This window comes from Schistocerca americana, chromosome 8 (genome assembly GCF_021461395.2).
Source record: "Schistocerca americana isolate TAMUIC-IGC-003095 chromosome 8, iqSchAmer2.1, whole genome shotgun sequence".
Lineage (NCBI taxonomy): Eukaryota > Metazoa > Arthropoda > Insecta > Orthoptera > Acrididae > Schistocerca > Schistocerca americana.
In genome coordinates this window covers 519,388,638-519,401,694 of record NC_060126.1, presented here as the reverse complement: position 1 = coordinate 519,401,694, position 13,057 = coordinate 519,388,638, and the positions used below count along the sequence as shown (strand labels likewise).

Genomic DNA, 13,057 nt, shown 5'->3' with positions numbered 1-13,057 from the left:
AATTTACAGAATTGAATAAGATGTGCTTTCTGAATGTTAAGGGATAAACTACTTACACAAAATCACCTTCATTTCAGTCTTTCTTTGAAATGATAATGTGTCTTTCCCCTTGTTATTTTATCATTATTGTAACTGATAATAATACCAGTATGTCTGTGAAAAATAATTAATTTGTCTAGTTGTAAATGAAATATAACAACGTTCAGTTGTATGGGAAACATTAAAAAACATTGCATGTTTGAAGTAGGAAATATTACTCACCAGATGTTGAAAATGAGCAGCACGGCAGGTATCGATATGGCTAGCTGCAGTTTCTGCCAATCACGCAGATAGTACGCAATGACAGGTAGTGTAAGCTGCCCCAGTGGGTACGACATATTGTAGAGCAAGCTCAGCAGTGTGCGGTAAGTTGGGTGGCAGACTTCTGTCACTGCAACACCAGAAGTGGCACATGGGATCTACTCTGGTTGGTTGAAGTGAAACATGTACATGTGACAAATGCATAAATGCATGAATGATTTCCACAGAGAAATTCATAAAACACCTATGTATCATAAAAGTGTACTATACCAACCCAAAATCCTCTACAGTGCTCTCCCCAAAGAACTAAAAATAATGCCAAAACTGCACATATTTAAAAGAGAATTAAAAAACATGTTATTGAGCAATAGTTTTTACAGTATTGAAGAGTTTATGAATCATTGACAATAAAAGTGCAGTTAATATTTCCATGATATAATAAATATGTGTAATTGCTCACATTTAAATACTTGCTGTTTCTATGAAAGTGTGAAACAGTGTTAATGTAAGAATGGAAATAATCTTTGATGTGAGAATCACTAGCTTTTTATTGTGTGTTGTTACCCTACTTGTGTATTTTTATGTTAATGTTCTAATAGTTCTATTAAAATTGTAATGTCTAAGTGACAGGTAAAGTCAATTATAAATTTTCATGTACATGTCTTTTAAATTGTAATGTTTATTGGCTAGTCCTATGTCATTTTGATGTTATACTACAAGGATGCTAATAAATTGAATTGAACTGAATTGAATAGTGGCCAGCTGGTGTGGTTTCCTTGCCAAAATGCTCAAGGTTACTCCCTTGTGAGAGGACACGAACAGTGACATTCCATAAAAGGCTGCAGACGTGTCATGTCTACTGGAGCCTGTACTAAGCTAGGCACAGTTTCTCAGCACACACCAGTGGGCAAGATAACCACTGGGCACACAAATCCCATATTGAGAGTTATCCTAATGAATGACAAAAATGCGGTCACAAAGTTTGTCAGCTATGTTCACAGATTACTGTGACAGTGGAATCTCATTATATTATCTTACTTTATTCATATGATGATGGACAAATGGCTCTGAGCACTATGGGACTCAACTGCTGAGGTCATTAGTCCCCTAGAACTTAGAACTAGTTAAACCTAACTAACCTAAGGACAACACAAACATCCATGCCCGAGGCAGGATTCGAACCTGCGACCGTAGCGGTCTTGCGGTTCCAGACTGCAGCGTGATGATGGACATTTCAGTATGACAATTAGGAGTGCAGCATTATTAAACTCAATTGTTTTATCCACTCTCAATGCACATTAGAGCATGTAGCAAAGTTCTACAGAGGATTATAGAGGGATAATAGTGTGAGGACACTGGAAGAGCTAAATATTAACATTCCGAATGGAGAAGTGCAGCATGGATGAGTGGATATTTTAACACTGAAACATCAATAACCAACAGAATTGCATTGCTAAAATTTAATAATAATAATAATAATAGCTTTATTCAACATCGAATGGTACATTGCACATGTACAAAGAAACAGTAATGATTAAAGTTATTTGTACAATACACAAGACACATTCTTCTGAATACGTCATTAATTTACAACAAAATTACAATAAGGTATTTACTTATTTCTATTCACATAATTTCACAGAGCATTTGTTGTTCTTCATATAAGTATGGTACTCTTCTAATGTGTAGAAAGGGTGTTTTACTAAAAATTTCTTAAGCTGATGTTTCAGTTTAATTGTAGGAAGAGCCATGACTCCTCTAGGCAGTACATTAGCTAATTTTATACCTGCATACTGAGGCCCCTTTTCGTAAAGTGCTGTTCTGTGGCTGCCAATGTAAAATCTTTCTTTATTTCTAGTATTGTACTGGTGGAAATCTGAATAAGTGTTTGGGTGCAGTCTTTTCACAAGCAATATGGCTTTTAGAATGTATGTGTTTATAACAGTTCACACCTCTGTTTTTGGAAACAAGTTGCGACAAGATTCCCTATATTTTGCTCCACAGATTATTCTCACACCCCTTTTTTGAAGAATGAGTAGCTCATCTAGATTAGCTTTGGTTGTTGCCCCCAAAATTTCAATACCATAGTTCAATTGAGAGGAGAAAAGAGCATGGTATGCAGTCTTTAGGACTACGGTGTCTCTACAGAACTTGCTAATAGTACTGATTGCAAATATATTTTTTGACAACTTAGTTGCTAGAGAGTCAATATGTGTGTCCCATTTCAGGTTGCTTTGGATTGTTACGCCAAGGAATTTTACACTAGACTCTTTCTTTACCAATTCGTTGTCCATGTATAATTCAATTTAATTATTCAAACTACTTTTGTTAAACTCCATCAAACATGTTTTACTGGTGCTTACATTTAAGTGGCTTTCATTAAAAAACTGAACAATTTATTTTGTCACATTATTACACTCGGCCTCTAGTTCATTACATGATTCCTTTTTACACACAATGGATGTGCCATTGGCATACAGAACAATTTTGGAATTTATAGTACAGTATTTGATATGATTTACATAGATCAAGAACAGAAGGGGGCCCAACACCGAGCCCTGGGGCACCCCATATTTTATGCAAGTGATCTTTGATTTGTAGACACCACTTTCCGTTTTAAGTAGAACAAACTGTTTTCTATTGCTCATATAACACTTTATTAGGTCATAAGCAGCGCCTCTAATGCCCATGCTCCATAGCTTGTCTAATAGGATGTCAACGTTCACACAATCAAAGGCTTTTTCCAGGTCTAGGTATACACCTGCCACATGTTCCTTGCTTTCGATACTCCCTAACACCTCTTCAATTAATTGAGCAGCTGCAGTGCTAGTTGATTTACCTTTTACGAATCCATTTTGATTTTCGAACATCACGTTGTGTTTGTTAAGAAAGTTTGTAATCCTGTTGTATATAACTTTCTCAACTATTTTGGAAAAGACAGGAAGGATTGAGACTGGTCTGTAGTTTTCTATTTTGTTGTTGTCACCTTTCTTAAAAATGGGTGTTACCTGTGCTATTTTTAGTCTGTCTGGAAAGGTGCATGATTCTATTATATTGTTGACTGCTGCAGACAGAGGTACAGAGACATTTTGGCTACAGGCTTTTAAAACATTAGTATTTAGGCCATCATGCCCCGCTGAATTAGAGGGTTTTAGAGAGCTAATGATGCCCATTATTTCTGCACAGTTTGTGGGGGCTAGATATATACTATGGTCACATGTATTACCTTTAAAACTGTAGTGCATGTTTTTATGTTTATCATTTATGGCTTCCCCTACAGAAGAAAAATATTCATTAAAAATATTTGCAATTTCCAGTTGGTCTTTTATGAGCATGCCATTGTGGTTAATAGTAAAGTCCATACAGGATTTGTCATTGCCAGTTCTAAAACTGTTTATGGCTGTCCAGATGCCAGTAGTTACGTTGAGTGAGTTATGAAGCTTATTTGCAACATAGTTGCTCCCGGTCTGTGTAAGTAAGTCCTTATAGTGTGCTTGATATATTTTGAAGGCTTCCTTTAGCTCAGGAATATCTCTATTATTCACCATTGCACTGTGGAGTAGTTTTAATTTTTCCCTCGCTTCAGTGACATTACTATTTACCCAAATATTTTTGTTTATATTTTTTGTTTGTTTCATTTTTGTGATTACAACTGGGCATGTGGTATCAAAGCAGTAATAGAAGTCAGCAGCAAAGTTATCATATGAAAAACTATTATTTTCAAACCATTTTATTTGTGCTAGCATCCAGTTCAGTCTATTTATGTTGTCATTATACATTATTCTTTTAGTTACAAACTGTTGCTTTGTGGTGACAGTGGGGGCCTCATGGCGTTCCAATTTAAGCTGTACTGCATGGTGATCTGAGATTGCTAGTTTTAAAACTGATTTCCAATTGGATAGTGTGTTCACTTACATACAGCCATTGTAATGCCACTTCTTCGATTTTCATAGGAGTCTCATCCCACAGTGGATCACTAGGAGGTATAAGACCTTAAGAGCATATTGAGTTTGTAAAGAGGGCTGCATGGGACACATTAAAGCAGGTAATTGCTGCTCATCTCCTTTATGAGTCTGAGGGCAGTGTAGATTTTAAAGTACATTTACTAGCAGAACTCTGACAGTCTGCACAATGGCGGGCATCTCCTCCCTCCTTACACCATGTTAGCCATAGTTAACTGAGATGAGATGCAAGACTAGAATATTCAGGATCTATATATGAAGAACAAGACTGCTCACAATGTGAAAAATCACTGGCAATGTTACTGGGACCAAAAAACAGCATTTACAAGTGAGTTGGTCTGAGTATGGAAAGCTCAATATGAGTAATGTGTCAATTACTGGAGCAGACCATATGCAATCTAATCAGAATGGATCAGAGGAGATGGAGATGATAGTCCTTCAAAAACTATGCAACTAATGACAACACATACTCTCTCAATTACTGAAGCTGAATGGTTGCATCTGTTTCCAAACATAGCATTCACCATTTCAACTACTGAACCAGGTGTTGAAGGCTCAGAAGCCAATGGAAATAGACCACCACCACCACCACCACCACCAGACCTGTGGTGGTTGAGGAACTTACACTGTCTAGCCTGGTGGTACATTACTAGAATTGTGTTTGCCCTCATCACTAAGGGGTGGATATGCCTAAGGGTTTTGTGTGTTTCAAACAATGCAGGGGCACTCCATAGCTATAGTATCATCACACAATGACAGTTTGATGCAGAGACTAAGTGAGGTGGCATAGTGGTAATAGACTGAAATGTGTTAAGTTTGGAAACTTGCTTCATTTGTTATATTTTCTGCTCCCACAAATAAGTAAAATTTTTCACTCTTTTGTTCTATATCTAATGCAGCTGCACATGTAACATGTAATACGTACTGACGTGTCAAATCGTTATTTATAATAAATTCCCTTTAAATTTACAGTTCAGTTATTTATATTCATCTTCCTGATTGCAATGATCCAAGTGGCTTTACTGGAAGACTGAGTAATTAAAAGGTACAGCTAATTGAAGTTACAACAACATAAAATAATTAGAAAATGTTTTAAGCTAATGGGAAGCATAGGAGGTCCCAGTACCACTCATTTGAAAGCAGCTATTTCCAACTTTTCAAGAACATATTCTAGTTATCTGAAATTAACCAACATATGAAATAATGTTCAGAATGATTTTCCTATGGAAAACTAAAGATACTACTATATAAGATTGTCATTCAATATTGTATTTTATACCTTATTCGCCTGCAACATCAGTTTCTTTACATTTTGTAAATTTTATTTGTAACATCAAAACTGTACAAAATTTATAATGCTTTATTTTGGAAGCTATTGTTAAAATTCTATATAAGGCGATGCAGAGAGGCTTTGAGTTAGTTGTTGAGTTGTTGTTTTGTCAGTCAGTTTTTGAAGTTACTTTTGGAACTCAAAGAGATCAGTGAAGTCTGTCCGTGTTTTGTTTACATGATGAGTGTGCAGTTGGCATGTCAATTAATGTGAATAAAATTTTGTGAAGCCTGGAAATTTCCCATTCCTTCATCAATGGATGAGGCAGAAGAAACTTAAGTAACATTCAACATGAATCGTTACAATCTCTCCCCCAAAATGGTTAGTCTGTGACTGGTCAACACACAGATAATATCGTTATGTCAGTTCATGTGAAAATCTGCACTTACCTGATCTGATGCTAACATATCAGTGTCAGTATAAAAATGTCCATGGTAAGGAAGTGAATGCTAAAAATCTATGCAGTTTTAAGTTTGCACCCCAACATCATAAGAGCAACAACTATTTACGTAAACATGATGTAGGCCACACAATATATGAATTTCAAAAGTGGTTCATCCCACTTTATTTGCACTATAATGTTGTCAATGGCTAGTTTCAGTGGAAACCACATAATGTCTTAGGGTCTTATGAGCCAGTAAATACTTAATCTGAAAATGCTTACGATCCACAAAAACTATGTACTACTATATTACTATAAGTTAATTACTGTGCACTGCTACTTTCACATTCCTGTCACTATACTGTATGGCATTGTGAAGTTCAACAAATGGTCTGATTAATGGCTAGTTGAGTTTTCTTCTGGGCATGTTTACAAAGGAAGAGATGTGTGTCTCCTTGACTGTGTAAACTGCAATCTGTAAAACTTGAAATAGTCATCAGCAGCATTACAGTGCAAATAAAGTGGGATGAATCACTTAAAATTCATCTATTGTGTGGTCTACATCATTTGCAACTACCCTGCACAGTAACAGTTTCCAGAATATCTTTCAGTAGATCAAGTTACCAGACTCCAAGATATGTAAGACCAAGTGCGACATCAGCAACAGGTAAGGGGCACATCACAACTGGACTCAAAGTAAGAGAGCTGCAGTTCCAATTCCCGTCTGTTCATCCAGATTTAAGTCTTTCATGGTTTTCTTAAATTGCTTAAGACAAATCCAGGATGATTCTTTTGAAAAGAACATGACCTATTTCTCCATCTTGCATCCATCAATCTAAGCTTTTGCTCTCTCTAATTATGTCATTGTCAATGGGATGCTAAATTCCGATCTTACTTCATTTTCCACTGCAGCGACCACTGCAATCAGAGACTGATCCTGTGGAAACACAAACATACAGGAAACGGAGAAAAAGCTCTACAAATGTGGAGGCGACTGGACACAAGTACAGTGCTATATAACACATTCTGATCAGTGCAATTGGCTTAGGTGTTGGCATTTGTGCGACATTTACAAGCAATTTTAGAACACAGAACAAGAGGTTATGTCATGATCGCGTGGATAGAACCGACATAGAAAAATCAATTGAATTGCAAAAAATGACAGGTGAATAGCTATAAATTGACCAAATATACACTGAAATGTGGGGAAATTGAGGAAGTACTTGTGTATCTTCTGGTTCACGCTGAACAATTTTTGTACATAGGAACAAGTATGCAGCAGCAAGAGGAATCTGAGAAAATGTCGACATTGAAGCGAAGGGAATCAGGGAAGCAGTCTATTTTTCTCCCTTGAGGCAACATTATATTGCATGTCTATTGAGGTACCAGTGATACACACGAGTTGACTACTGTATTTGACACTTTTTAGGAAGACAGAGAACCATCTGTCTCTAAACTTACTTGCATCTGCGTTAAAGTATAACAGATAGTGGATGGGGTGATTGATTGAGATGGAGCTATAATGAGGTATGATTTAATGGTTGACTGATGATGCATTCTAGAGAGAGAGAAGTTGCTGCAGGTCAATTTTTCCACTGTTCTGTCAGGATGCATCAGTCGCCTGACATAGCGAGCGTTCTACTCGCTTACAGCCACGTGTTCTGTATGTGGTTTAAAGCACTGTCTACTTTTGGTCATTAGTGATAAACCTGTTGGTCATCAGAGGACTTCCATCTCGTGTGATGAAACGTGACACATTCCTCTAAATGAACTTTGATTTATGCAATGTACTCCATCCTCCCTGTCGCATCTTTGGTGTAAAATCGAGACTTCAGTGTCATAACTAAGTTAGTGATAGGTGCTTGTGAGGCAGTGCAATCCCTCTGCACACTTTTGCCCGACAGGTGTGCTGTTTACAGAGTTAGTGATGGAATGACTTAATTTTCGCATGTCAGACGCCGCTGCTATGCCTTTATCTGTTTCCTTGTAACAGGTATTCGCTGTTACTATATAGCGCTGATGCAGGCATAGTGTAATTTCTGAACCGTGATCAGATGTGAACAGCTGGTGCTATACATCTGCAGGAAACTATATTGTACTCGTATTACACAGAGCCAATGTTTTATGGATGTAGTTTTTGTTTTACGGTTCGATAATGTAGTTTATTGTTGAGAACCCAGGAAAAAAGATGTATGTCCTGCACTTGAAATACATTTATTTCATTGGAATATTAACAGCACTACATTCCATACAACTGATACATTGTAAATGCAAGCGGTCTAGCATTATAGTCCATTTTAAGTGCAGAATGTTATAGCCTTAGGAGTGCATGTGTTTATGTTCTCTCTTACCAATACCTTCCAGGTATGAATCCTAGACTCTAGAACAATACTTTAGAGTTGGTAGCTTCGTTGATTTATGTAAAAATGCATCTAACTCCATCCGTCTGGGGCTCCATTGTGCATAAAAATTATTCATTTCTTGTTCTTCTTAACCATCTGCTATTACATCACGACACTTTGAACTCTGTTACTACACATCGATAAGGAGCACTAAACGCCTCGACATGGGCACATCTTGAGAAATCTTGTGCACTTTGAAGGATGAGGACTCTGAAAGCTCCACTCATCCACAAGACATGGAGTGTAGCAGTCTACTTCTGGTCGGTTGCAGATTAATTCGGTAATGGTGCTGCAGGGTGGGTTGGTCAATGCCAGTGTGATGAGGGTCTTTCACTCTCTAATTTTACCCTAAGACTGTGAGAATGCTCTGTGACTCTCATACACAGAGATAGATCGTAAATTACGCACTATGCTCGAGGTGTTAGAAATATGTAGGGCGCTGTCTGATATACTTTGATTGTGTATGTGTTTGAGAATTAACAATGAATGGACATACAGCACAGTCATCTATCCATGTTCACAATGATGCCCACTAATTAGATACCGATACTGAAATAGGGAAACATGCTGCCACATCATTGGTCAGTGTTGAAATTACTGTAAAATTGCTAAAATTGTTCACACTACCAATTGTGATGCTTATTATTAGAGTTCATCGATGGTGTCTTTTCCATCCCATCCATGCACTGGCACGCTGTTAGTTACCACAGACTGATATTGCTTGTTTGAGTTGGAGACTGAGTTTTGGTGGATGGACAGCACCTTCTCGGGTGGATAGCACCGAAACAGTGATCGTGTACATGACTGCAGTATGAGGAATCAGTCTGAATGGAATGCTGAGCCATCAGCTATTCTGTCACTATGACAGATGAGTTTAAACATAGTTTGGAACCCCACACCAATGCCATAAAACTCTTGCAATTTCCTTATGTTGTAAATGACTTATTTAAAATCATCCAGTGTGTGTGGTGTATTATGGTAACAGCAATAATAATATGGTTTACACTGTGCGATGTTTAGAGGTGGCCCAATTGACCTATCTTCCCTCCAAAATTCAAACTTCCCACCGTGGAGGGCTTGGCGGGGTGTGTGTGTGTGTGTGTGGCACTTTCCAATCACCTTGGGTAGTGGTACTCATGTCATCAGCTGACATCATGGCAGTCATCTTGAATGACGTCAACCGCGTCACAGTGGGACGTCTTCGATAACAGTACTTTGGGGTGATGTCCTTTTTGTCTGCGGGAGGCAGCAGATCAGAGCATCTTAATGACAGTTTAGAACCTGATGAAGACCTCAACGTTGTGGCAGAAAAACAAAATGTCTGACAGTGTACAAAGCATATTAAAGCAGAAAAAAATAATGTTTCAAACAATGAGACAGTAGGTCTGTGGGATATGGTCATCTTCCTACAGTACAGATAATCAAACTTTAAACTGGTCTGTGTAGTTGATCAATACCTGTATATTACATAGGTTCATCACATGTGCTCAATACCTGCATGCATGCGGTATTTATTTTCAATATATGGGAGGAGGAAGATGCGGTAAAAATCAGTTACCTGTCAGATGAAATTAGTTGAGCTTTTATAGGTCATAATTTTTCTCTGATGGATGGTACAGAATAATGAAGATAGCATGTTGGGGAGGTAAATGTGAACGGACATGGATCTGTAGTATTTGTATGTAGTTTGGAGAAGCATGACAATGCAGTAGCAAAATCCACAACCTCCCTTACTGTGTTTTATACTAGAGTGTTTTGCAGGAGCAGGCTCCGTTTTCGTCGAATGGTCAAAACACAGTTATGTCACAGTAACTCAGCTTCACCTGTTTGTGCATGGATTTCAGGTGGTGGTAGATATAGTTTCCTCAGACCCCTACTTAGTTCTGACTTACACTGGAATGATCACGTGTGCAAAGGTGCAGGGATGGTAGAGTAGAGTCTGAGGAGGCATTTGCAGGATGCATAGGGGGCTACCTAGAATGAAACGGTAATTTTACTGTAGCAGACAGATTTGAGAAAGGTGACTCGTTTCAAGATATGAAAGTGCCAGAAATATGATTCACTAGAGATCTGGAAAGCTAGTGTACATTTCTTATGGCCTCAATCATCTCACCATCTACTACTGTTTGTGATCCTTCTCAATCAACCATTGCCTATAGCCTAGTAGATTTATCACCGACTCTCGGACATTGCATCAAGACAGAATGCGTTACAAATATTGGAGAAATATCGAGCAGTGGTGCCTTGAAGGAGTTGCAAATACCGGTTTCATACCACGCTCCTTAGTCGAATTGCTTTCAAAATGTGGTAATTTTATTATGAGGTTGTACCATCGACGACTGATACTGTACACTCTGATGATCACCGTCTCTGTATTTGTCTGGAAAAACCAATTCATTCAGAGGTAATGCCATACTTCAATTTATAAAGCCAGTATAGCTTTTAACATGGATGCCTGTGTGCATCTGTAGAACCAAGACCACTTGTGACAGTTACATACAGTAGTTGTTGGGATTAGGTTTTTTAACATCTGGGAGTTTGTAAGATGATTAAACCTCTCATTCTAAGACATTGTGGTAGCACCCGCAAGAAAAACTTATGAGACAGGTCCACTCATAGTTGATTTTCAGTCAGTATTATTTTGTATCGCCAGTGATCAGTTATTGACAAAGTAGTATACTTTGTAGTAGTAGTAGTAGTAGTAGTAGGGAATGTGCGATATGTTTGCCTTGAGCATCAGGTTTATAAAGTATGTGCGTGTTCAGACATGTGAAAAAGGGAATGACTATGTCCATTCATAAGGAAGGTATGGATTTGACGTCAAGTGCTATGACTGCAAAGGGAAGAGTATGTCAAGTCATAAGAATGGTACCGATTTCTATTTCCAGAGCCACAGCCATCAACAGGGTTTATTTCTGATACTTTGCTCATTGTCGAATCACATTCAACTGAGACTGCAATCGTAACATTTAGTTGTAAGTACGGGGATAAAATACATATGTGACCGATTTCTTAGGATGATTGATTCTACCTACGCATGCTTGGCCTGCAGTGCCGGTGACACGTGTGGTAGGAGCTGTCAGAATGGAGAGGCCTGTTGGAATGCAGGAATGTATCCGAGTCAAATTTGCCATCCTCTAGACTACTGAATAGTGAACTAATACTTAGTATGTGTTGGGCAGCTTTCGTGATTGCGTAGAAATTTGAGAAGATTGAATACGGAGGTGTGTTTGTGCTGGATCATTAGTCCCTCTTATATAAATTGTTTGGTTGACTGCTTCGGCACATTTTGTGCCTTTATTTAGTTGACAGAATATTGATTGTGGTGTGTGCATCTAGCAGATGAAAGAGACATTTGCTTGTTCTCTAGAAATAAGAAAGACCTTAGTCGACTTGTAAATTATAGGGATGATTTTGAGTCTGTTACATTATGGACATCGGTATTTGTGAGTGGAAATATCATTTTCCTCTATTTGTTTTGAGTTCTCGTGTAAAGGTCTTCAAAGATGAGATAAGTGCTAAAGTTTTGGGTTTGTAGAGAAATAATTACCAATGTACATCTTCAGGATTATGCTGCATGAGTGATCAGTAGGCTACTGCTGTGTCCTTGATATTGAGAAGCACTGCCAAAATGGTATAATATTACGGCAAACCATGCGAAAATACATATGTTCTTCTAATCCCAGAGTCTGGAGATTGGTATAGAAAAGCAAGCAAGCAAGCAAGCAACCAAGCAACCAAGCAGGTCCGGACCAGAAACAGTAATGTGTTTGTACCCATGGGTGAAACAAGCCAGTCTTTGCACAACAGCTCAGAGTGACTTCGATCCACTGACAGCTTTCTGATGTAAAAGGGATGATTTAGTATGGCGAAGGATATGAATTGTATGTTTACTACATCGACAAGGTATGTGGTGATATATTGCTGGGCTGGAGATCAGTTTCATGCTCTAATATTCAATCTCCTGTCCTCAGTACGAGAGCAGTGTAATTGAGTAAGGGTCTTTCAGTATTTGACAATAGTTATGGGCACTTTGCAGAGTTTACTTGCTGGTGCAATATGGTGTCCTGTGTAAAATAGTTTTTTGCTACTGAAAGTCACGTCTGTAGAAAGAAAGAAAAGGCGGACAGTGCTTTCCTAGGACTGAGGAGAATCATGACATATAGCTGGTGTGAGTGGAGGCATACCATAATTTTTTCAGGTGCTGTACAGATATAAAAGGTAACTGCACTGTTTGTGTAAAATGTGTATATATTGCATTGTAAAGTTACTGTGGTTTATGTTGTGGCATGACTAGAGAAGAGGACTGTGTGTCCTATTATGAGGGACTTACCGATGCAGCACATTGATAACCATGAGGGTACAAGAGAGATTTTTTACGTGGAAAATTATGTGCGCTATAGATACTGAGATTCGTTCCAGAAGCACAGCCGTCATGAGGAGACATTACCTGTACATTGATTGGTGTCAGACTGTTGCAGCAATTATAATATTTAATTGTATTATGCTGGTAAGTATGTTCCTGGCTTCCAATATTCTTGTGAGACTCATTTATTTCATGATCTGTAGACAACTTTGTGGGTTTAACTGTCAATGCAATTTAGCGAACTGTGCAAAATAATTTTACTGTTGAAAGTCTCGTCTGCAGAAAGAAAAGATGGATGGTGCTTCGATACCAGCA

The 13,057-nt window shown here is 38.1% G+C and overlaps 1 protein-coding gene across 2 annotated transcripts in view; it reads right to left on the bottom strand.

Annotated features, from left to right (window-relative positions):
• LOC124625787 (organic cation transporter protein) overlaps nucleotides 1-13,057 on the bottom strand; it is a 471,790-nt gene that overhangs the window by 34,410 nt on the left and 424,323 nt on the right. For both annotated transcript variants that reach the window (XM_047149232.1, XM_047149233.1), the window contains exon 6: nucleotides 262-430. In XM_047149232.1, the coding sequence (XP_047005188.1) occupies nucleotides 262-430 (169 nt within the window). The remainder of the gene's footprint in view (nucleotides 1-261; nucleotides 431-13,057) is intronic.